Genomic DNA, 25,879 nt, shown 5'->3' on the forward strand with positions numbered 1-25,879 from the left:
GAGTTCTAACTATATCTGTCAAGTCCATCTGATCCATGTATCATTCAGGGCCCTTGTTTCTTTATTGACCGTGTGACTAGATGATCTATCCATTTCTGTAAGTGGGGTGTTAAAGTCCCCTGCAATTACCACATTCTTATCAATAAGGTTGCTTATGTTTGTGAGTAATTGTTTTGTATATTTGGGGGCTCCCATATTCGGCGCATAGACATTTCCTGATGGATAGACCCTGCAATTATTATATAATGCCCTTCTTTATCTCTTGTTACAGCCTTTAAAGTCTAGTTTGTCTAAGTATGGCTACTCCAGCTTTCTTTTGACTTCCAGTAGCATGATAGATAGTTCTCCATCCCCTCACTTTCAATCTGAAGGTGTCCTCAGGTCTGAAGTGAGTCTCTTGTAGACAGCAAATAGATGGGTCTTGTTTTTTTATCCATTCTGATACCCTGTGTCTTTTGGTTGGAGTGTTTAGTCCATTTACATTCAGTGTTATTATTGAAAGATATGGGTTTAGAGTCATTGTGATGTCTGTAGGTTTCAAAGCTGTAATCATCAAGACAGCATGGTATTGGCACAAAAACAGACACATAGACCATTGGAATAGAGTAGAGGCTCCAGAATTGGACCCACAAAAGTATGGCCAACTAATCTTTGACAAAGCAGGAAAGAATATCCAATGGAAAAAAGACAGTCTCTTTAACAAAGGGTGCTGGGAGAACTGGACGGCAGCATGCAGAAGAATGAAACTAGACCACTTTCTTACACCATTCACAAAAATAAACTCAAAATGGATGAAGGACCTGAATGTGAGACAGGAAACTATCAAAACCCTAGAGGAGAAAGCAGGAAAAAACCTCTCTGACCTCAGCCACACCAATTTCTTACTTGACATATCTCCAAAGGCAAGGGAATTAAAAGCAAAAATGAACTACTGGGACCTCCTGAAGATAAAAAGCTTCTGCACAGCAAAGGAAACCATCAACAAAACTAAAAGGCAACCGACAGAATGGGAAAAGATATTTGCAAATGACATATCAGACAAAGGGCTAGTATCCAAAATCTATAAAGAGCTCACCAAACTCCACACCCAAAAAACAAATAATCCAGTGAAGAAATGGGCAGAAAACATGAATAGACACTTCTCTAAAGAAGACATCCGGATGGCCAACAGGCACATGAAAAGATGCTCAATGTCGCTCCTCATCAGGGAAATACAAATCAAAACCACACTCAGATATCACCTCACGCCAGAGTGGCCAAAATGAACAAATCAGGAGACTATAGATGCTGGAGGGGATGTGGAGAAACGGGAACCCTCTTGCACTGTTGGTGGGAATGCAAACTGGTGCAGCCACTCTGGAAAACAGTTTGGAGGTTCCTCAAAAAATTAAAAATAGACCTATCCTATGATCCAGCAATAGCACTGCCAGGAATTTACTCAAGGGATACAGGAGTGCTGATGCATAGGGGCACTTGTACCCCAATATTTATAGCAGCACTCTCAACAATAGCCAAATTATGGAAAGAGCCTAAATGTCCATCAACTGATGAATGGATAAAGAAATTGTGGTTTATATACACAATGGAATACTACTTGGCAATGAGAAAGAATGAAATCTGGCCATCGGTAGCAACATGGATCGAACGGGAGAGTGTTATGCTAAGTGAAATAAGTCATAGAGAGAAAGACAGATACCATATGTTTCCACTCTTATGTGGATCCTGAGAAACTTAACAGAAGACCATGGGGGAGGGGGAAGAAAAAAAAAGTTAGGGAGAGAGCCAAACCACAAGAGACTCTTAAAAACTGAGAATAAACTGAGGTTTGATGGAGTTTGGGGGGAGGGGAGGGTGGGTGATGGGCATTGAGGAGGGCACCTGTTGGGATGAGCACTGGGTGTTATATGGAAACCAGTTTGACAGTAAATTTCATATTAAAAAAAAAGATTTTATTTTTAAGTAATCTCTACACTCAATGTGAGGCTTGAGCCCACAACCCCAAATGAGCCAGCCAGGTACCCCAACGGCTTTTTTCTTTAAATTTTTGCTGCTGTATTTTCATTTTCTAAGATGATTTTGTTTCTCAGATGTTTCAATGGTCCTTATCTTCTTTTATTTCTCTGACAACATAAATTTTTTTCTGCTCCAAGATTGATCTTTATTTTCACAGTTCATTTTCTTCTGTTTGTTTTGCTCTTTTCTTTCATGTTAGCATTTTCCTTACATGTGATAATCCTGGGCCAGCCTTTTATATTTAAAAGTAAGGTACTAAAACGTGAGTGGAGCTGTGGGCAAGGCTTGTTAACTAGCAGGAAGCTGGATATTTCACTGGGGACCCACAGATGTCAGTGTCTGTGGATCTTCTCTTTTGGGCCTGTTTTCTCAGGGAAATCCTCTTTTTTATTACCTACGTATGTTGAGACTGTCCCCGAACTGTGGGGAGAAAGGTGCTTCCTCCGTTAGGGAGGGAGGGCTCTAGGAGGGAGGGTCTTATTGTTCCCAGGCAGAATTTCACTCATTGCCACTGCTTTTAGTCATCTGTCTCATTCCCACTCACATTTGGGCCTCTCTGGTTCACTCTCTGCAAATAGTAAACCTTCGGACTTCTCGCTGGAGAGAAGTACCAGGCACAAGAGAAGACATCTGGGATATGTGTTGCTGATGCATGCATACGTGGTACCAGTGTAGCTGGGATCTGAATTGATTTCTTTAGAAACATATAAAATTTATAATCTCGATAAATATACCAATTTAGTAGTTCTTTCTGAAAAACAAAACTGCCTAGGAGGATCATTCTGAAGAAATTCTGAAGAAAATTCTGTGTGATTTCTAGGCTATACCTTTTCCTCCTTGGTTTGGTCTCTTTCAGAGCAAATTGGAGCTTTGGCAGATCAGCACATTGTCCATGTGGCATGTGGTGAGTCCCACAGTCTGGCCCTCAGTGACCGGGGCCAGCTGTTTTCGTGGGGTGCAGGGAGTGATGGTCAACTGGGACTCATGACTACTGAGGATTCGGTGGCAGTGCCCAGGTAAGAATGTCATGGACAGGAATCTGACTTTTCAGATATCAGTTTTATAAATTCTGTTTCTTGCTGTTGCTTTGTTAGACTCTTTGTTTTTGGTTCTACTTCATTTAATTGCTATTCTTTTTTGGTGCCACTGCTGTGCCTTATACTTTATAGCATGTATAACAAAAATTGTAATTATTTATAGAAATGTCTATCTCCAGTTAAAAAAATGTGAGTTGTTCAAGAATTGTACTTTATTTATTCTAGTAACCTAGTTGCTAGCATAGTATTTGAAACTCAATAAATGTTTGAATAAATCATCTTTTTACTTGCTGGACTTAGTAACCTTTAATTTAAAATTGTAAGCCTAAATCAATTACTCAGTTAAGGACTTTAAACTACAATCAAAAGGTTGACCCACTACTTTAAAAATAAGCCATTATGAGCATTATGAGCAGCTAAAATAGCATACAGAAGTTTTTTTTTAACACAAAAATATCATTCATTTTGAGTCTCAAATATTTACTTAAATTCTGAATCTTAGATGGTTTAATTAAGTATCCATCAGATGCTTCACCACTAAGTAAATATTCAAAATAATGAAATTACTTCCAGGTGAACTTCTTAGGGGTGGAGTCTCAGTTTTTCAAGAGTTCTTGATGATTAAAGAGGCCACCAGTTTATTTCCTTCATTTAATTCCTGTGTTTTTTTTTTTTATATTACAAATATATATAGCTTCCCCCTACAAGAGTACTTGTCATATTCTCTGTAACTGTTTTTTTTAATGACTATCTGTTGTACAAAGCTGGGAGCTCTTGATGGCATGAGACCTAGATTATTCATTTTAGTATCACTGTTGTTAAGGGTGCCCAGCACATGTGCTGCTTATTGAAAATCTGTTTAATAAACAACCTCTCCTTCCCTGCCCAGTTATTGTCCCCTTAGAGAACCAAATACTCTTCTTCCTCTTCCTTTTTGCCCTTCTTCGATTTATATCTCTTTAATCAAAAGCTGTTTTAAGGAAAAGAGGAACATGAAGAGTGATTTGATTCACTTCCTGATTTAGAACAGCTAATATCTTGGATTTATTTTTTCCAAAAATTAGTTTAATTTGGGGGGGAGAGAGTGGCAATAAAAAAAAGGGTGCTATATATATTTTAATGAGACTGTGTGATAATTAGGGAAAAGATTTATAACATAAATGACAAAAATATTTCACCTGTTGATTACCAAAGACTCAAAGGTTTTTAGTGGCATTTCATTTCTAAAAGTGAAGTAACTTGTGTTATAGGAATGATTTAATTTTTGTTAGTCATATCTAAATTATGGATGACTTCTGAGGCCTTGGTTTGTATATAATTTTATATTTTAACTTAGTTGAAATAAATTTGTTATTTCATATCCTAGCATTGTGGAAAGTAACATAGCTTTGAAGTCAAACAGCTTCAGATTCTATTCTAATACAGGTTTTATTATTTATTAGGTGGGTGACCTTGAACAAACTGTTTAACTTATCTAAACCTCGATTTCTTAACTTAAAAGTGGTATTATGTATTGTGTGCCTTTAAGAAGTTACTGGGAGGATAGAATGAGATGCGTAGGTAAAACATACTATATGCTTGCATTCTTTATATATCCCTCCTCTCCAACTCAAGGCTATAATTTCTCTGTTGTTTATCTTTGTCCTTTTGATCTGCTTCCTTTCTATGTGATTATGAAGGTTGTGACAAGAATAATGGTTGACCCATGAAGGGAGAATCATAGGGAATTTGAGTGGAAACTGGCCAAGGAAAAAAGGACTCTTACTGCATAAAATTTCTGAAACATTTGTCCCTTAGATAGTAATACATTTTCCAATTTTAAAAAGTAGTGGGGTTCTACATGCTATTGATACACAAAACAACTTGGATGAATGTCCAGGGAATTATTCTGAGAGGGAAAAAGAGCCAATCCCAAAAGTTTACCTACTGAATGCTTTCATTTGTATAACATTCTTGAAATGAAAGAATTTTGGAAATGGAAGATAGATTAGTGGTTGTCAAGGGCTAGGATAGGGGAGGGGAACAGTGGTTATAAAAGTATAACATGAAGAATCCTCATGATGTTTGAACCATTCAGTATCTTGATTGTGGTGGTGGATACATGAACCTATACAGGTAATAAAATTAATACACAGAATTGAGTACAAATAAAGCTAGGGAAATAGTAAGATTTATAGATTTTATTAATATTAGTATCCTGGTTATGATTTTTACACTGTGGATTCACAAAATGTCACCACTAGTGGAAACTGGACAGAGTATACATGTGATCTCTCTGTACTATTTTTTTTTAATTTACTTATTATTTTTATTTGTCAACTTTTTATTTAAATTCTAGTTAGTTAACATGTAGTGTAATATTTCTATATTATTTCCTATAACTGTATGTGAATCTACAATTATCTCAATAAAAAATAGTTGGGTTCTATTTGGTGCTAAATGCATATGTGAACTCTGTTATATAAACTTTTCGTATGTGAGAAAATAAAACATTAACAAAAGCAATATGTCCTTGCCACTCTAAATAATTTCCTCCCCACTGGGCATCTATATTCTAAGACACCCCTCTCCCGAGGGCATGTCCATCTGACTCCTTTGTTCCGTTGGCATAGACTTAATGCAGAGGAACATGGCAACTTGCAAGCTGTTACAATAGGGAACAGGAGATATTCCCAGGTGCCCAATTCTGTGGGGCAGCACCAGGCACTTTGCATGGAGTTTTTTCATTTATTTTTTTACCACAACCTGTAAAATAAGTACTGTTCTTGTCCCTGTCTTTCACATGAGCAAGCAGAGGAGCAGGATTTGAAATGTATTCATATGATTTTCCTCTTTATCATCCTAGGGAATTTGGGTTTTGCCCTTATTTTTTAAAAATTGTGGTAAACAAAAATTGTAAAATACACCAAACATAAAATTTTCCATCTTAACCATTTTTAAGTGTGTAATGTTAAGTATACTTACATAGTTATATGAACAGTCTCCATAAATTGTAAAAACCTATCTTGCAAAAATTGAAGTCTACCCATTAAACAACAACTCCCTGTTTCTCATCATCAGACTTGATTTGTATGAATTTGAGTACTCTTGATATCTCTCATAAGTGTATTCATAAGATATTTGCCTTTTGTTACTGGATAATTTCACTTAGCATAATGTCTTCTAGTTTCACCCATACTGCAGCATATGTCAGAGTTTCCATTTTTTCGAAGGCTGATTAATATCCCATTGTATGAATATATGACATTTTGTTTTTCCACTCATCTATTGATAGACACTTGAGTTGCTTCTACCTTTTGGCCATTGTGAATAATGCTGTTCTGAACATGGGTCTACAAGATCTGTTTGGGACCCTGCTTTCAATTCTTCTAGATATGTACCCAGAAGTGGGATTGCTGGATCATGGCATTGCCCTCATTTTGAAAACCATTTAGACACCAGCCATATTCCTGGGCATCTCTGTTCCATAACTTACTCCATTTGCCCCTCAATTGGAGATGAGAAGGTGGGAATTAACAGAGTTATGGTGGTCGGTTTAAGTGCAGACATGTTTTTTATTTTGTTTCGTTTTGTTTTTTAACAGTAGCTGCCTAACAGTAACTCCTAACCTAGGAGGTTGGTGAAAGAACTAGTAGAATTATATCATGTAAGATCATGTATTTGATTTTTAAAAGTCTTCTAGGAAAGATGTTATTGATTACAACCGTTGGGAATATTCCTGATCATTGTGCATGCCTCTTAAGAGGAAAACCTTTTCTGTTTCAGGTTAATACAAAAACTGAACCAGCAGACGATATTACAAGTTTCCTGTGGCAACTGGCATTGCTTGGCTCTTGCAGCTGGTAATGTAACATTGAAATATTATGCTAACATTATGTTAATTTGGGAAACATTTCTCTTTGCATTTGTAGGTGATGTTATCTTACCGGACACCTTTAACTAACTGGTTAGGGTCTGTGCAGTGCTGTTGGACAGTGGCATTTCTCAGACAGCCTTTGTGCAGCTTTTCTCAGAGTGTGGACAATGAAGAAGGTGGTCATCAGTGCTCTCAGGGGAGGATGAGTGGGAGGAAGGACCCAACCTCAGTGCTCTTGAACATACAGAAGATTGTTTTTTTTGTAGCTACAGTCAAGCTACATTCTACTATCAAGCTTCTAAATAAGTGAAAAAGAAGGTGTTAGAGAAACCTAAGCCAGCAAATAATAATGCATTCCATGTTAGAATAAATTTGAGGGGAAGTTGGTACCAACATGTGCTTGATCCTCTGTGAGATAGTCCAGGTAGAAGCTGGACCTTATGAGCCCTGGGTTTCATGATCTTGGTGTGGTTAGAACTAGTTCAGCTTGTTGAGTGGATCTAAGCCTAGTAACTGGCCTATTCAAAACTGAATTGATGTAAACATTTAATTTTTTCTTTGCGTAAATGTTCATAGCCTTCAAAGGGCAGTAAGACTCAGTTTATCTCTCTGTTGTCATGACAAGTGGGAATTTTGGTTTTGGCAGTCTTAATAGTATGAAGTGTCTGTCCCCTCGCTCTCAGGAGAGTTTGGTGCGTTGAAGGGGAGCAACTAACAAATGACTCTGCTGGGTAACTATGTTGTTCTAATGAGGTTATTTTTGTGAATGGAACTTGTATCATTTCTCATAATACTAGTTATCCTGTTTTTATTTCAGATGGTCAGTTCTTCACCTGGGGAAAGAATAGCCATGGGCAGCTGGGCCTGGGGAAGGAGTTCCCCTCCCAGGCTAGCCCACAGAGGGTGAGGTCCCTGGAGGGCATCCCCCTGGCTCAGGTGGCTGCAGGAGGAGCTCATAGCTTTGCCCTGTCTCTCTCAGGAGCAGTTTTTGGCTGGGGGATGAATAATGCAGGGCAGCTAGGGCTCAGTGATGAGGAAGGTAAGCAAACTCTTTATATGTATCTCTCTCTCTCTCTCTCTCTCTCTCTCTCTCTCTTTTTTTTTTTTTTTTTTTCAAAAGCCCAGCTTATTTGTTTAACACATGCTTCTTGAGAGTCTGCTATGTGCTGGACCCATGTTAGGTACTAAGGGTGCAACAGTGAACAAGAAAGATAATACCCTTGGCTTAGTGGAGATTGCATGCTAGTGGGCAGAAGTAAACAACAGACCAGTAAATATATACTATGTCAGAGGGTTTGAGAGAAGAGTTAACCTGTTTTACATAAGGCTTCCTGGGAGGGTTTGCTTGATAAGATATTTGAGCAGACAGAGCCCTGCAGTCAAAGGGAACAGGGTGTATAGAGGCTGTGATGTGGGAAGATAGATGGTGTGCTCGAGTGAAATGAGAGGGGAGAAGAGTAGCAGAACTGGAGATCAGAGACGCAGTATAGGCCCAGTGACGCAGGGCCCTATAAGGCAAAGGAAAGATTTTGGCTTCCCTCAGTGAAAGGGGAAGGCACTGGAGGTTTTGAGGAGAAGAGTGATCTAATTTCACTTTGGCTATCACGGGTCCAGGGGAGGCTAGAAGACCAGTTTGGAGACAGCGGGAATAAAGTTGGATTTTAATATACTTTGAAGGCGGAGCCAGTTAGTTTTTCACATTGTTGGGTGTGTGGTTTGAAATAAAAAGAGAACTAGAAAGATAAAGGTACCATTTATGGAATGAGGAAAACTGTGTGTGCGTGCGCGTGTGTGCGTGTGTGTGTGTGTGTGTGTGTGTGTGTGTGTGTGTGTGGTGCATGCGGTGAGAGTGGGCAGAGTTGGAAAGTGTGGGGAAACCATGAGTTAGGTTTTAGATGTATTAGAAACGAGATGTCTGGGATGCCTGGGTGGCTCAGTCAAGTGTTAGACTCTTGATTTCGGCTCAGGTCATGATCTCATGGTTCTTGAGATCAAGCCTCACATAGGGCTTCATGCTGGTAGTGCAGAGCCTGCTTGAGATTCTCTCTCTCTCCCTCTTTCTCTCTGCCCCTTATCCCCTCAAAAATAAATAAATAACCCTAAAAAAACATGGTATCTGCTAGACATTCCAGTGGACGTGTAGGCAGAAAGGAGAATATGTGAGTCAGGAATCCAGGGGGACCCAAAATTCATGTCAAGATAGCTGTGTTTGATATTTCATCTCAAAGACAAAATGGTAGTGACATTCTCATTTTTCTCTTATTTTAGATCGAGAGTCTCCTTGCCACGTGAAACTCTTACGAACCCAAAAAGTCGTCTATATTAGTTGTGGAGAAGAACACACAGCAGTCCTCACAAAAGTAAGGGACTCAGAGCGTTCTGGTTTGTTCTGTGATGCTTTCTTTGGTGCTAGATATGACACAGATGATTATTATTACTTGATTATTTTTGATAGCATTTTTTAGCATAGTTATGGTGTTTAAAAATAGTTCAATATAATCTTAAAATATATAGCAACATTTTTTGTTCCTGTAAAACAATTAAATATGTGAAAAATAAAGAGCAATGTACTTAATGTTTTAAAATTATCAACTTATTTCTTCTAAAAGTTATATCTAGAGAGAATGAAAATGTATTTTTACATTGAACAAATACTGTTATAGATTCACTTTAGTAAAATGTCTTAGCATTTATTCAAGTACAGCAGGGAATAAAGTAGCTCACTCACCAAGGAGTTTGTGGAGCATTTAATTTATTATATACGAATGATTGTGCAAAATCATGCCATGTCACCTACCTCTGTTTCTCCTTATTTTGTTTGCTTCCGAACACATCATTGTACTTTTAAACAACTTTTGAAATTTAAAGATGGCGCCTATTCCCTTGAGCAGTGCTGTCTTTGTTCCATAAAGATATAGTTTTAATTTCCTTTATTATTATTTTTTATTTAATGAACATATTAAAGATGTGATTTGGGTGAAGGATCATGTGAGTGTAGTGTTCTTGTACAGACTGCTGTGATAAGAATTTTGCATACAGAGATTTTTAGAGGAGTGTACTCAAACTCAGAGATACAGTGCAGTCATGTGGTATTTGTCCCTTGTTAGAGTGGAGGTGTGTTTACCTTTGGTGCTGGTTCCTGTGGGCAACTTGGACATGATTCCATGAACGATGAGGTTAATCCAAGAAGGGTTCTGGAGCTGATGGGCAGTGAAGTAACGCAGATTGCTTGTGGCCGGTGAGTGCTCCTCAGAGCTTCCTAGTGTCTATTAAGACCAAGAAATGAATTTTGTCTTTGTCGTGACCAAGCATATGGATCAGTATCTTAAGAGATCTTAACTGCATACACACCTATGGGGAAAGTTTGGAGAGAGTCTAATCTGAGCAGTGTGTGACAAGGATGGGTTTGAGATGAGTGGATCAAGTTGGGACATTAGGTTTCTTCTGGGATAAAGACTGGTAGGATAGGGGGGAAGACATGAAGAAGGGAAAGTGAGAGAGCCTCAAAGAACTTCTTGGAAATTTTGCCTGGTCCACCCTGCTTCTTCTCTGTCATCCCACAGGCCAAATACAGCAGGCCATGCAGCCTTTTCTAAGTCTTGCCCATCCTTCTCGTTGCCTAGAGTCTCAGAGAAGGGCAGCATTATGGAGAGCCAGCTGCTGCTTGCTTGCAAACAGTCACATGTAAATGTGGGGTAGGATTTCTTAGGGGCATCCCTAGGTATTGCTGTGCTCATATGTGGTGGTTAAAAGAGTCTGAGTGTATGTCCCTATTAGTAGAAACTATGCTGGTAAGTTATTTTAAATTATTTTTCCCCAGACAACACACTCTAGCCTTCGTGCCTTCTTCTGGACTCATCTATGCATTCGGTTGTGGAGCAAGAGGTCAATTGGGAACGGGACACACTTGTAACGTTAAGTGCCCATCCCCTGTGAAAGGTTACTGGGCTGCCCATAGTGGCCAGCTTTCAGCCAGAGCTGGTAAGAGTGATTTTCATTGGAATTTAATGGTATTTTAAGTGATAAAAAATTTTTATAGAACACATATCTGTTTTTTACCTTGAAGTCTTTTGGAGGAAATAAATATGAGATATATTATTTTAACATTGATCAACAAATACTTGAGTAGTTACTATGCATGAGGCCTTATAATTAAGATCCTAGAGATCTTGATTGAGATCAAGCAAAAAATGTTACTTTGGCCCTAAAGACCTTGGTGGTGGTGTATAAATTTTATTTATTATCATTGCTGATAATGAAAGTTAATGTTTATTGAATGCTTAACCAAGCTCCATTACTTAAGCTAAGCACCAAAAACAACCTTAAGAATTGGTGGTTATGATTCCTATGTTGGAGATGAGGAAATTGAGTCTTAAGGAGGTTAAGTAACTTGCCCAAGATTACATAGATTCTGGGGACAGGAATTAAACCCAGGTCTGCCTCATTCTAAAGCCTGTGCTCTTTATGCTTGTGCTGTGTTACCTTTACTTTTGCTACTCTGGTCATAACATCATGACATGATTTCTTTTTATGCCATTTTTTTTCTTCCCTTAAAAAAATAAGTTAAATAACATAACATCCATTTCATTGGAAATCCAAATAAGGCAGTCACTCTATATGAGTGGCTTGAAATAATAAATCCAGGGGCTGACATGGAGCTGGAGAGCCATTAAAAAGAAGTGTGATTTAATAATAACTTTGATTTTGAAGACTATAAAGTGACTTATGGCTTGATTAGGATTTTTAAAAAATGTTTATTTTTATTTATTTTGAGAGAGAGCAAGCAGTGAAAGGGTAGAGAGAGAGGGAGAGAGAGAGGATCCCAAGTAGGCTCCATGCTGTCAGTACAGAGCCCAGTGCGGAGCTCAGTCTTAAAAACTGTGAGATCATGACCTGGCTGAAATTAAGAGTTGGACGCTTAACCGGTGGAGCCATCCAAGTGCCCCGATTAGGATTTTCTTTTTAAACAATAATAACCATAAGTTTTCTGCTGGTTTATAACTTCAGTGCAAGGACTGAGTCTTTTCCTCTTTGTAAATCTGACATATAGCACAAGGCCTGGCACAGACTTCTCAGTCAGTCAAGATGTATGGAATGAATATATGAGCATCTAAAAATGTAGTGGAACTTACAATATAAAATAAACAAAATTTGGTTTTGATGATGTTCCCCACAGTGAAGGAATGGCTAGTTGTCCTCTTCTCTGTCATTTGAGAATTTCTTTTACCCCAAGGCATTGTAGTCATGCTAGGAATGCATGTGTTTAAGAAATATACCAATTTTAAAAACTCAAGTGTTGTATCAATTAATTTGGAACCAAAAATTCTTAAAGTTTCATTATGACCTAATTTATGTGATCATAAATTTGTGTTTGGATGTTTGCCAGGATGATTTTATAACGTTAAGTAGGTAAATTTCAATTCATTATGTAAATGCTGTGGTTTTAGGAACCTTCATGGTAATGTGGGAGCACAGAGGAAGGCATCAAGGAGTATTCCGGTTAGAGGAAGTTTGAGCTGTGTCTTAAAGGATGATTTGGAGTTAGCCAGGTAGAGGACTGTGAGGGAGTGGGCAGTGGTGAGTACCACGGAATCACACAATTCCAGGAGCACCGTTGCAACTTCGCCCTAGGAGGCACCATCATGGAGAGTACAGTGTGCACGGGGGGTGGTGGTGGAAGGAAAAGATGTGGAGGTAGGGAATAGTGTGGTCTGTTAGCAATGAAAGCAATGTGGTGGTATTGGAAAGTCACCGTGGATATGGTGTGATGGAAGATAAAGCAGGGAGTAGGAAATGGAGGTCCTTACATGACAAGCTTCATCCTGAAGGGGCTAGAGACCACCACACTCTGATGTTGGATTATTTCTTAGGCATGTTACCGTTGATAGTAGTGACTATTTAAAATTTCAGGTCAGTGGCATGAAAGATGAGAATGAAAAATAGAAACAAGGTCAGGATTAGCTGGCAGTTAGGGAGGGGGGTGGAGGTAGGGTTGGAGTGGGGGATACCATTTTATACATTTATTTTTAATCGAAGTAGAAACAGTTTTGGGCAGAGAGCCAGGCGAGAAGGTTTCTTCTCTGATATAAATAAAATGGATAGGAAACTAGTCTGAAGCGTATTTTGGAATATTAGAAAAGGGGATCATGGAAAAAGCTTAATTACTGAAAAATGTGCTGTTGAAAATTTTTTTTGACAGATCGCTTTAAATATCATATTGTTAAGCAGATCTTCTCTGGAGGAGACCAAACTTTCGTACTTTGCTCCAAATATGAGGTAAAATTTCTTTTCACTCTTCTTTGGGGATGGAATAGTGGTGAACCAATATTTATTGTTATAAACAATTACATGAGAGCAATGTTACTCTTTGTTTCTAACAATTTTATCTTATTAAGGTAAGCCAACTAGAACTTGAAGACATTCTCTCTATTTTGCTTCTGTGAAGTACCAATAACTTTCCTGGTATTTTAATCGTAGGATTCTGATTTATAATTTAAAATTATTTGTTTATGTCTGTATTCCAAAAGATATTTAAGGAGGCCCAGAGAGTTTGTAATAACTTTGTTATTATTTGACTTTCCATTTCTTCCCTGTTAAGTAGCAACAAATGCTAGGTATTTGAAAATTTAGTGGGTGTGTTTGATGTGATTGAGTATATGCAAAATATAAAAGAGATGATACAGTATTCAGATATCCTTTATCATTTATCATTTGCTCACAGCACCACACTAAACTTTCAGATTGTCTCCAATGTCACTGTAGTGGGTAAGTCAGGAAGAATGACATTCCAGTATCTTTTCAGGGTTGAAGGGAGAAGAGAAAGTGGTGCAGTATCTATGACAGAGCTTTTAATTGATTCTGTTCTTCTTGGACAAAGGAAGTCATTCTGAAACCAGGGGCACAGATTTGTTTCCTGCCCTGCACTCCCTTCCTTATTTTTGTGCTTTCTCTCCTCTCTTCTTCCTCGCCCACCCGCTTTTATTCAGGAAGCATGTACGGAGGACCAACCATGTATCGTGCATTGATTCTTATCCTCTCATGGAAGAGCAGGGAAGGGTTACTCGTGATGACAGAGGAATCAGAATTGGTTGGGAGGAAAAGAGGAGCTGTGGAGACAAGGGCCCTATGAGTCCTGGAAATTCTCCCCATTCGACTGATACTTTGCCATCTTTAAATCTAGTCAGTATAATTCTATGATGTGGTAGAAGAGGTTGTGCTGGAGTCTGTGGCTTCAGGTTGGATGGTGGAAGTGGACAATTAGATATTTTGTAGGTCAGGAGCCTGGAGAAGGTTCTGTTTAGTGCTACCATCTGGGGTGATTTGGAACTGCTGTGTTAGACCTATTTTAGACCTGGCTTCAGTGCTTCACAGAGAAATCTTGGAAAACTGAGATGCTTTTTTGTTTCTTCAAAATGCGAGTAAAGTGAAATATGAAAAGCACTAAATCTCTGCAGGATAATAATTTTTTGTCCATAAGTATTAGAGTTTGAAGTATTCATTTCCCTAGGAATTGACTTGAATAAAATTGTCCAACTTTAATTTTCCTGTGAAAGTTAACATAAAAACTTAGTTTTACTACTTTTATAAATACAGTACCTGATCTAAGTAGTTGGATTTAAAATTTATTGTACTTAACACTGTTGGGACTGGAAAACAAAACATTGATGAAAAGAATCTAAAATAGTGTAAGGTTAAAGAAATAGGGCAGATTAAAGGTTAAACCACTGGTAAGAGTGGTATGCATTAAAAATGTAAGATAACAAAGAAAAAAGAAACTAAAGATAGACTATTATTTAGGAAGGTGTTGCTCTTTCTCTTTAAAACTGAAGCCTGTGCACTTCTACTTGAGCATAGATGTTTGTTTAGATACAGAGACTGATAAAATCATATGTTTGCCCTGTTACCATCACACTTGAAGAATCACTTAAAAGACCTAAGAGAAAAGCATCTGTGTAGTGACGGCCTCCATTTCTATAAACACAGCTTATTCAGTGAATGCTAGGTCTGAGGTGGAAGAAGGAAGGGGAGGAGTTGGGTATAGATACTGTTTTACTACCTTTGATTCCACGTCTTGGAAATTTGGTGAATGCAAACCATAGCCCCTTTTTTTCCTTTCTTGTTGTTCACTGGATAGGATTGAATAAGGAATGTTGGGATGTTAGGGTGCATGTGCACCTGTAGGTGACATAATTCTGTCTTTCCCAACAGTTATTCTCAACCTTGGTTGCCCATTGATATCAGCTAGGGGCCTTTTAAAAAACACTGATGCCTCTAGAGATTCTGATTTAATTGGTCTAGAGTGTGACTTGGCCATCAAGATTTTGAAGGCTCTCATGATCCAAAGTTGAGAAAAGTTGATGCTAGGTCAGTTTGTTTTTTCTTTTTGGCCTACATATAATTAGAAGGCACAGAAAATTCATATCCTTTTCTTGAGTCTTTAAGTGATTCTGAGATTATACTTCATTCAGGACATCTGTAGTTTATTGGACATGCGATGAAGAATGAGAAAGTAGTTCCACGTGAAATGTTTTATTGTAAGTATATGTTAGAGTCTCTGTTCAGCCACCACTGTAAATGAGGAAAGTAATTAAAATTTAGATAACACCAGTGGTTTTAAGACTAGGGTAAAGAGGCAGTCTTGCATGTGTGTGTTCAAGTGTCTACTTTGTCTTATGATTTTTCTCTGTGTCATTCAAGATGAATTTGTTCTCTCTTAGATGTCTGTGGCCATTTTAATAAAATAATTATCAAGACCCAGATGATCAAAAACATTGTCAAACGTGTGATTTGTTATATGCCTTTCTCCTTTCCCCTTATTATATAATATCTTACAACTATGGGGGAAGTAACAAAGAAAATTTACTTTGGAAGTTGTATTTTCATGTGTAGGTACAAAGGAGGAAAAAATAATCATGTTATGAATTGATGGATGAATGGTTTAATATAACCTTTTCCCTCTTTTCTAGTGACAGTTATGGAGGGTATAAAGCACTTTCAACTTTTTCTTAGTTCTAGATCAAGAATAGGTTTTGGGTAATATCAGTTGAATAAGATAAATTATAGAAAACAAAAGGGCTTATATTTTTTAAAATCTCACTGAAGAAAGGATGTATAATGCTTGTAGCATTTGGAATTGTCGAGGCCATTATTGACATGTCCTTTTTGGCACCTTCCTTACAAATGTATAACTATATACCTGGAACAAGAAATTAAGAGTCATTACGTTTTCATAGATTATTTGCAATATAGATTATAACTGAACTTTTTAATAATATATTTTGTTGGAGTTGTGTGACTAGTTATGGCAAATGATCAATACCTTAAAAGCCTTGATGTTACAGTGATCCAAAGCAGAGGGGAAAGAAGTGTGGAAAAGCCCTATTGGGTTTGTTTCTCTGGGAAACAGGCTGTGAGACTGAGATTTATGTTGAAACAGTCTTTCAGGGAGTGTGGTAGGAAGGCATCTATTTAGGGATGAAGGAGGCAGCCCTGGGCCTGCAGGGAGAGACTGTGGATCTGTGTAACAGAGGCCTAAGCCAGTCTCCTCGGGAGCTCTGAAGTCAGGATGGCTCTTCAGCCAGTCCTGAGTGGAGGCAAGGAGGCTAAGCCTTTATACTACACCTCTACCTGCCCCTGGACATTAGAGGGATGAAGCAGTGGCCAAGGGCAGTTCTCGGAGTGTAGCCCAGCTGGGAGCTGTTGGGAGCTTACGCTCTCAGCAGCTCAGGGAGTGTAGAGGGGGGTGTGGGCAGCACACCCCAGCTCCTGTGAACACAAGACTGAGAATATATGAGGAGAAAGAGAAAAGATCCAACCTACATAATTTCTCTTTTTTTACTGTTATATTTAATCCTCCAGAATTCTTCCCCTGCTGTTGACTTTAGGACGATGAACCAAGCACATTACACCAGTCTAATAAATGATGAAACCATAGCAGTTTGGAGACAAAAACTCTCAGAACACAACAATGCAAATACAATCAAGTATGTGGCTGCTTGTTTTCATTTTCATTTTTCCAGAGTACGTTGGAATCTTTTAGCTCAGTAATTTCCCCTACTTCCGTATTGAGGTTATGAATGGAGTTTTACATTTTAGGGAATCTTTTTATTTTTGTTTTTCTGGCACGTATTTCTTGAGGATTTGGTGTCCTTAGGCCCAGATAACATAATAATTTTTGCCCCCATTCTCTCAGAGTGTGTCCTTTAACCTTACCTTATTCAGATCTTAAAAATCCTGACTGATGAAGGCATGGGTTGGCTTTTATGTTAAAAAAGCTCAGTATTATGGTTTAACCTCAAGAGTTTCTTCATATGTGGATCCCAAAGCATCCCAAAAGTAAGACAAATGTTAGCTTACCTAACCTGAATAATTTCTAGCATTTTCACATTCACAATGATTAGTCAAGATGGTAATATAATGCCAAGTTGAGAAAATAAAGTAAAAAGGATTGATGCCTTTTATCCAGCTTATTTTAAAGGAGAAATTTTTTTTTGTGCACATTTTTATACATTTTCATTGACTTTCCTTAGTATTTTCATTTTTCTGCCATCTAATATTTGGGAATGAATGAATCATGCTCTGTGTACATTGTACACTGAAATGTGTATATCTTCTTTTTGACATAGAGTGTAGTAGGGCAAATGACCAGGGCCCTAAACTTTGGGGTGCACCGGGATCATTGGGAATGCCCTTAAGCAGCTCATGGCGGTCCTCAGAATTTCTCTAACCTTAGGTGGGTCTGATGAGGAATTCAGGCTGGAAGGATGTGGGGGTGAGGGAAGGGGACTAGACTCATCATGAGAGGGGCAGGATGGATTCCGCTTCCCTGGGACCTTGACAGTTTACTAGTTCCCAGTTCTCTCATTTATAAAATGAGGGGATGGAAGAAGTTATCTCTAAAGACCATTCTTGACCCAGAAGTTATTGCAACCCCCTCCTTAACCATGTATTTGTTGTATTCCTTCCCTTTTCTATATACTAGATGAGAGGGTCCAAGACTCTTCACACGCAGTTTCATTCTGGGTCTTCAGACACTAGCTATTTTCCCAGAGCCTCTGTTATCTAGGTAATAGGAATAAACACTCACTTCACTTATTTTCAGTTTCTTTCTCAGATAAGAAACAAAATAGAAGGCAGTGGTTGTTTACTTATTAATTTGCAAAGACAATTTCTGTGTTTGGGAGATAACAGCTCAACATCTCTTTTTTGATTATATTTTGTTTGTGTTGGGAGATGAGCTGGGGAGTATCTTAGTTGATGGCAGAAGGTTGTTCGAGATCATTATCAGGTACAAGAATTGTTCTTTCAGTAGCTTTGGTACTTTTGATCTTAACATGACTTATGGAAAACTTAAGTACTTGTCTATTTTGAGATGTGACACAATGTTTCTCTACAGCAAATGTACGTTTTCCAAGGCTTCATCTGGGTAAGAAAGAGCTGCTATTAATGAAACCCTGGAATAGATGACTAATCTATTATTGAGGCTTGAGTAACCATTTATTTGTAATTATTAAAGGCTTGCCTACCTTTTTCTTTCTGAGCAGTGGTGTTGTTCAGATATTATCTTCTGCAGCCTGTTGGAATGGAAGTTTTCTTGAAAAAAAGTAAGTGATTTAGAATCTTAAAAAAATACCCACATGTGATGCAAATACTTACTCAGCAAAGGCAGTGAAAGACTTCTGTTCTCTTTGATGGTGGTTGGCCTTAATTCACTGATGATGATTTGTGCAAAACTTGGAATGCCTAATAATGATGAATGAGAGGGTGTCAGGAAGGGCAATGCTGATTCATGCCTGGTTGGCAAAGCAGCAGATTAGCATAGAGACTATCTCAGAAAGAGTTGGTGTAATCAATAGTAAGATTTCTCAGGTTTTTCTGAAATGGTATCCCCACATGTGTACTGTATTTGTTCTTAAATTCTTAATTCTTTAATCTCCTGGGTTTCATTGGTTTGCTTTCCCCATAGATTTTTCTTTTCTCAAAACCAGTGAGCTCAGGGGGTGTTCCAAGGAAGCTTCAGGAGTTCCTTGGACTTAGGTCTAGCCCAGTTCACCAGGAGATTATTCAGGCTGAATTTCCAGGTAGAAAATAGTGTTTCTTTGCTTGGCCTTATCCCTTCTGCAGGTATCCCCCTGAAGAACCTCATGCAGCAGAAGGGTTTTGTCACGGGTTTTGATCTTTGGGGACCCCAATTCTCGACTATCTCTCGATCCTTTTTGTCAGTGACCAGGCAAATGAAATCCCAAGAAGAACTTAGAATTCAGTTCTGTATGTGAATCCCACTCCCTCCCCCACCAAAAAATGATGTCCCTAACTGGGTTGCAAGAGGTCATCTCAGAAACTTTTCTTCTGTTACAGCTAGAGATTGCCAAGTCATTTGTTTGTATCATTAGGGCAGCTGGAATGAGCTCATCCAGTTTATTTCAGCTTTAATATTTAGCTTTTTCCTTTAGGGAAAAGTCTTCAGGATTGTGCTGATGTTGGTTTTTTAGAAGTGGTTTTCCACCAGGCTGATTTATCTTCTAAGAGGACATTTGGCAATGTCTGGTGACATTTTTTGGTTGTTACAATGGGGGGGGGGGGGAGGGTATACTACTGGCATCTAGTGGGCCAAGACCAAGGATGCTGCTAAGCACCTCACAATCCTGTCCACCCAGCAAAGAATTACTTGATCCCAAAAGTCAATAGCACCAAGGTTGAGAAACCTTGTTCTAGAAGGACAGCTTTTATGAAGGTTGGGAATGGCTCTTGGCCAGACTTGTTAGGTTATTCATCCTTAGGATCATGAATTCCATAGAGAGGTGGGTAAAGCCTTAATTTTTTTTAACTGACAACTGTACTATTTCAGGATTTCTGCTTATATAGCTTATGAACAATGCCTCACAGGAAACCGATTGAAGTAAAAGACCACTTTTGCAAAGAATAAATACATTTAGATAAAATGTTTTATTTTTTCTTAATAGCGTGACAGAAAGTACCTCTAAGCATATAGAAGGTTACATATAGGACACCAGAATTAATTTCTGCGTTTGGGGTAGATCTATTTTTAGAGCAATAACAACAAAGGACCCAACAAACAAAGCCCAAGCATCTCTTGATTTGACCATTTAGGTTTCAATGCATATGTTGTTGTTTTTTTAATGTTAGAAACTCTCTGTTTTTATGAGTTACAGCATTGCTGTCAGATAGTGTTAAAACTATTAGATGTGTCCGTTACCCATCAACAGAAGTCTATTTTGCAAACAGGAAGTTATTTTGTAATTAATAGATTTGGTATATTCAAGAGTGGGAATTTGAAAGAGACATTCTAAGTCTCAAAAAGGCTATGACTTTATATAAAGTTAGGAAAAACGATTAGTTGCTAGGAAGTTAAAAACAGTATCAGTGAAATTAGTCCTTAGGTGTATGTAATTGTGTAAGACGTTAACTTTGTATTTGTTGTGGATTTGATTTTTTTAAAAACACTTTATTGAGAAAAGCTTTAAACAAGGAGTTTTGTTCTACCTGCCATTTGTTGATGATTGGGCCAGTTTGCACAGGGGATGTTTTTGCACCTAGGCACAGCATCTCTACATCTAGTTCAGTGTACCATAATTACAGAGAAAGGCAAACACACAAGAGTAAATCATGGAAATAACACTCTGCTTTTATATAAGTTTCAAGATAATCTCAAGTCGAAATGATGACTTGCTTGTACTTTGAATTGAAGGGAAAAAACACTTGAAAACTTTAAGATCATCTTGGAAAAGGGGTTCCATCCAGAGCTTGATTCTGTTTGGCTTCCTTAAAGTGTAATATTTTTACACAGCTTGTCTGCTGGGTCAAATTTAAATCTGATCGGTATGGATAGACTATTTTGTCTCCCTACTTCTAATTCCCAACAGAGTGTTTGCTTTGTTTTTCTTTTATTAACACACGTTTGAAATTTTTGTTTAGAATTGATGAACATTTTAAAACAAGTCCCAAAATCCCTGGGATTGACCTGAACTCAACGAGGGTGTTATTTGAGAAGTTAATGAGCTCCCAGCACTCCATGATTCTAGAGCAGGTAAGTTGTATACATTTGCAGAATGTATTCTTTTTTTTTATTTTTTTAAATGTTTGTTTATTTTTGAGAGAGCACAAATAGGGGAGGGGCAGAGAAAGGGGGACAGAGGATCTGAAGTGGGCTCTGTGCTGATAGGCTGACAGCATTGAGCCCATCATGGGGCTCAAACTCATGAACCACAAGATCATAACCTGAGCGAAAGTCTGACACTCAACCAACTTGAGCCACCCAAGGCACTCCTGCAGAGTATATTCTTCTTTTTTATTTTTTTTTAATGTTTGTTTATTTTTGAGAGAGAGAGAGTGTGTGTACATGAATGAGCCGGGGTGGGGCAGAGAGAGAGGGAGACATAGAATCCTAACAGGCTCCAGGCTCTGAGCTGTCAGCACAGAGCCTGACAGGGGACTTGAACCCACGAACTGTGAGATCATGACCTGAGCCAAAGTTGGACACTTAACCAACTGAGCCACCCAGGCGCCCTCAGAGTATATTCTTAAAAATGCATTTTTGTATTGCAATAATTCAACTTTAAAGAGAAACAAAAGAGTGTAAGATAAGAAGGCATAAATCTTGTATAAATCTTAATTTTACAATATTCACTTTGGGAATTTGACCTACCTTGAGCTTTCTTTTTAGCTTAAATCTTTTGAAGGAAATGCCCTTCCAGAGAAGTCTGCACAGGTGGAGATGTTTGACTTTTCATTCCATTGGTGTATCTCCTAAGCACCACTAGTGCTTGGCTCATGGTTGATTCTCTGTGCATACCGACTGAGTGGGAGTTGAGAGTCTATCAAATAGCTTATGAATTTAGAGATCAGGTAACTAGATCTCAGCAATGTTTGAATTTCTCAGTATTCTTTTCTCTCATACAGATCTTAAACAGCTTTGAAAGTTGCCTGATTCCTCAGTTGTCAAGTTCACCACCAGATGTTGAAGCCATGAGAATCTATTTAATACTACCTGAGTTCCCCCTGCTCCAGGATTCCAAGTATTACATAACATTGACTATTCCCCTGGCAATGGCCATTCTGCGGTTGGATACAAACCCCAGCAAAGTATTAGGTGAATTTGCTAAAATCAATACCAGTGGTTTTGTATTTTTTATTTCATTGTTGTGACCACTGGCTCTCAGTGGACTGAGATCTGAGAATCTATTTGTCGCCATTTAATATCCTTAACATTCAAACCTTTCTTTCTTTGCCGTTGTCTTCTAACTGGCCATATTTGCAGTATGAGCAAATCGAACCATCATTTAGGTTATTTGAAATGATTCATGCCAGACTCGTCTTGATTTTTAAATATTCACAAAGTTAGATTAACTTTATTTTTTCACCTCCTACATTTGCTAGTAGTTAATAGTGCCTCAAGAATTAGTGTCTATCTGTTGCTCTTTCTCCTATACCTAATTTAGGGGGTGGGAGTGAAATGAGTAGTTTGGTGTGATGCACAGGTCTCCAAAAGAGGAGAGGAAGAAAATGACCTAGTGGAGACTTACCAAATGTTTGTTCTGTTTTTCTTTTTTAGGACAGTTGAGTCCACACTGATTTTTGCAGGCTACGGACACTTTGCTGAGATAAGAACCTTCCGTTCCTCAGTGAATTGGAGAGTGTCTCATGGAAGTAGCGCCTGAGATGTTTTTATTAATCAAGTGCAGAAAGTCTGTCACCTGGGTTTTTCCCCCTTTTTTTTTTCCTGGTAAATTTTTTAGGTGTTCATTGCAACTCAGTAACTTCTGTGTTCCAAATGGACTAGGATGTTACTTGAGTGTGTCTCCCCATAAGTAAAGAGACCTGTGTTCCTGAGGATGGAATACTGGCTTTTCCATACTGCTTCTACCTTTGCAGAAGATATAAAAACAAAGAATAATGGAAGCACTAGTAATATGTTAGTCCTTAATTTTGTTTTTTTAAGACCAAAGCCCTTCGTGGCCTATCTTTTCAGGTGTTCTAATAGGCTATGAAGTAGAGAGATGGCAATCTCTGAAGGAATTTTACCTGACGTTTAGGGTTTTTTTTAATTTTAATTTTAATTTTTTCAGGTAGGACAGTACAAAGAGATCAGAGTTGTTTAGTTTTACACTTGTTTTTAACTTCTAATGAAAGAAATTTAAATTTAAAAGAATATCTCAGAGTGTGGAAAACTCTGTAGGTACCTATTCACACAAATTCACGATTATCAATATTTGGCCCTTTTTGTTTTCTATGTTCCCCTTACCACCACCTTTTTACTTTTGGTGAAATATTTTTTAAAAATCATAGACATCATGTCATCTCATCCTTTAAGTATTTCAGTATGGCTGAATTTATTTCTGACAATGTAGAAACCAATGGTCTAGCCTTCTTGTCTGGTTATGAGAAAGCACAGTTTGGGGAGAAACAGAAACAGTAGTTTTACAACTAATGAAACCTCTTGATGGGAAGGCATGGCTTCCATACTGCTGCTGCTTCTGGAGTGTGTCGTCCTATGCATCCCTGGTACAGGATGTAGGTGGAGGCAGAGTTGAGGGCAGCAAAGATGATGATATCTGAATGCTCCTGCCTGCAACATGTGCCTTAACATCTTGTCCACATGGATCTTTGGAACTGAATGTTTAGCTTGGCCTTCTGAATGAGTCTTTGAGAAAAAAAAAGCAGATCAAGCTTTACAAAAAAAGCTCTAGGGGGTTCTTGTGCTCTCCAGAAATGCTTTAATGGATTCTTTTTAAAGTCAGTTTTGGGAAACTATATTTTAGACTAATGTTTATTTTTTAGCCGGATCAGTTTTTAGCTAGTAGGCAGAAGACATAAATAATTGATCAAAAATACATGCTGAAACATGTCTTTTCTTTCTTTCTAAAGATAACTGGTGGTCTCAGGTATGCCCAAAATATTTCATGAAGCTGGTAAACCTCTATAAAGGTGCAGTCGTGTACCTACTGAGAGGAAGAAAGACATTCTTAATTCCCGTACTGTTTAACAATTATATTACAGCAGCTCTCAAGCTCTTGGAGAAGTTGTATAAGGTGAGTATAGAGAGGATCCAGTGGGGAGAGGGGTGAATAGATGGTAGGCTCAAATGTCCTACTGAGGTAGTCTTTGGAAAGCCATTTTCCAGTTGTTTGGGTTTTAATTGTCCTCATTTGGTTCTTCATCAGGTAAATCTTAAAGTGAAGCATGTTGAATATGATACATTTTACATTCCTGAGATTTCCAATCTTGTGGACATTCAGGAAGACTACCTCATGTGGTTCTTGCATCAAGCAGGCATGGTAAGAATTCATCTAAAGCATATTCTTAAAGCTTTAGTCTTTTCTCAGAGTACAAATGAGGACAAGAAAAGCCCAATCTGAGCTGTACAATTTGTCCTTGACTTTGGTGTTAATGTCACAGGGTTTTGGCTGGCTTTGCATTCTTGAAACTTTTGAAGCGTTTGAGACATCATAAATGGTCAATAAGGAGTCATAAATGGGTGATCAGCCAGAATGGTACAAACTTTAATTAGTTGCCAACATTTTAAAAATCAAGGTATCTAAAGTAGTCACAGTTGTAGAAGCAGAAAGTAGCCTGGTGGTTACTGGGACCTGGGGGAAGGAAAATGGAGAGTTGTTTAATAGGTAGAGAGCTTCAGTTTTGCAAGATGAAAAAGTTCTGGAGATCTGCATAATGTGAATATAGTTAACACTACTGAGTTGTACACTTAAAAGTGATAAAGATGGCAAACTTTATGTTACGTGTCTCTTACCATAAAAAAGTCAAGATACGTAAAATGAATTTCTAGTTTTTCTTGGAACTTAGAAGATCTGGCAACATGACCTGTCCTCCCAGATGGTACCAGTTGGCTAGAGTTCAATAGTAGCTCTTTAGATGAGGCTTATATGTGCCACAGTCCACACCGTCACTGGATTTTGACATTGAGGAAAGGATCATTTGCTAATTACCATCTTCCAGTAGCTAGCTTACTTCAGTTGTCTTATGTCAGTGCCTGAACCTGGTAGGCCACCTCTGATTTGGGATTATGGGTGTGAAGATGTCACATATCCCCGACCTAGCTCTCAATATATGTTAAATGAGCCATCCAAGGGACTGAAGATTCCTGCCTGTCACCATGGCTCTGCAAGAGCTGCTCAGTTTGATTGCAGACTGGCTTGGGACCTGTGCAAGGCTTTTTAGGACCTCCCATCTGTGGAGTATGTATACATTGGGAGTTAGGTCAGAAAACAGAATGATAATTTGGCCACCATATTTAGTGAAGTCATGTGTAGCAGATACATTTGGTGTGAATCCTGGCCAGTTTAACAGCTGCATCACTACATTGAGGCAGTATTTTCCCTGTAGAGTTTTTGGAGGTCAGTAGTGCAGTAGTGGTTTCTAATAACAAGGAGTATAAGGTTTATTTAACTAAGAAAGATTATTTGCTTTGTCAAATAATAGATGATCAGTGCTAGACACAGTAATGTGTTTTTAATAAGCTTTTATTATAACCTTGACCTTGAGAAAACAAAATACTTTTCAATAAAAATGGGTTAGAATCTTCTAAATGGGTTTACATGGGAAATATAACGTGCAGGCTAGCAATGAACTCTTGCTTTCACATGCTAATTTAGAAATTGTAAAAAGAAGCTTTTCTGTTTTATCAACTTGCAAGTAGCTAGTTGTGGCAAAATAAAATGTTAAGAGCTGAAATAAGCTTTATGAATTATTTAGGCTGTTTTGTTTGTAGGTGAGGAAATGGAGGCCCACAGAAGTTCAACAATTTTCCCACCAATTTAGTTAGTTTCATAAAAGCCAATTCTTCTGACTTTGAATCTGCCCTTTCTGTGACTGGATGCTGAATAAAATACTTCTAATGAACCCTAATTCTTTTTGACTCTGAAAAAGAAGTTGCTGGTGTTAGAAATCTGGATTATCATGATTGAAGTCTGTGAATGGAGGTACTTAAGTGGGCAAC

The 25,879-nt window shown here is 38.1% G+C and overlaps 1 protein-coding gene across 2 annotated transcripts in view; it reads left to right on the forward strand.

Annotated features, from left to right (window-relative positions):
• HERC3 (HECT and RLD domain containing E3 ubiquitin protein ligase 3) overlaps positions 1-25,879 on the forward strand; it is a 110,436-nt gene that overhangs the window by 48,754 nt on the left and 35,803 nt on the right. For both annotated transcript variants that reach the window (XM_049630871.1, XM_049630870.1), the window contains 13 exons: positions 2,870-3,029; positions 6,816-6,892; positions 7,724-7,945; positions 9,175-9,266; positions 10,014-10,144; positions 10,727-10,887; positions 13,106-13,182; positions 16,765-16,889; positions 18,450-18,509; positions 20,842-20,953; positions 21,826-22,015; positions 23,791-23,954; positions 24,087-24,200. In XM_049630871.1, the coding sequence (XP_049486828.1) occupies positions 2,870-3,029; positions 6,816-6,892; positions 7,724-7,945; positions 9,175-9,266; positions 10,014-10,144; positions 10,727-10,887; positions 13,106-13,182; positions 16,765-16,889; positions 18,450-18,509; positions 20,842-20,953; positions 21,826-22,015; positions 23,791-23,954; positions 24,087-24,200 (1,685 nt within the window). The remainder of the gene's footprint in view (positions 1-2,869; positions 3,030-6,815; positions 6,893-7,723; positions 7,946-9,174; positions 9,267-10,013; positions 10,145-10,726; positions 10,888-13,105; positions 13,183-16,764; positions 16,890-18,449; positions 18,510-20,841; positions 20,954-21,825; positions 22,016-23,790; positions 23,955-24,086; positions 24,201-25,879) is intronic.

This window comes from Panthera uncia, chromosome B1 (genome assembly GCF_023721935.1).
Source record: "Panthera uncia isolate 11264 chromosome B1, Puncia_PCG_1.0, whole genome shotgun sequence".
NCBI classification, from domain to species: Eukaryota; Metazoa; Chordata; class Mammalia; order Carnivora; family Felidae; genus Panthera; species Panthera uncia.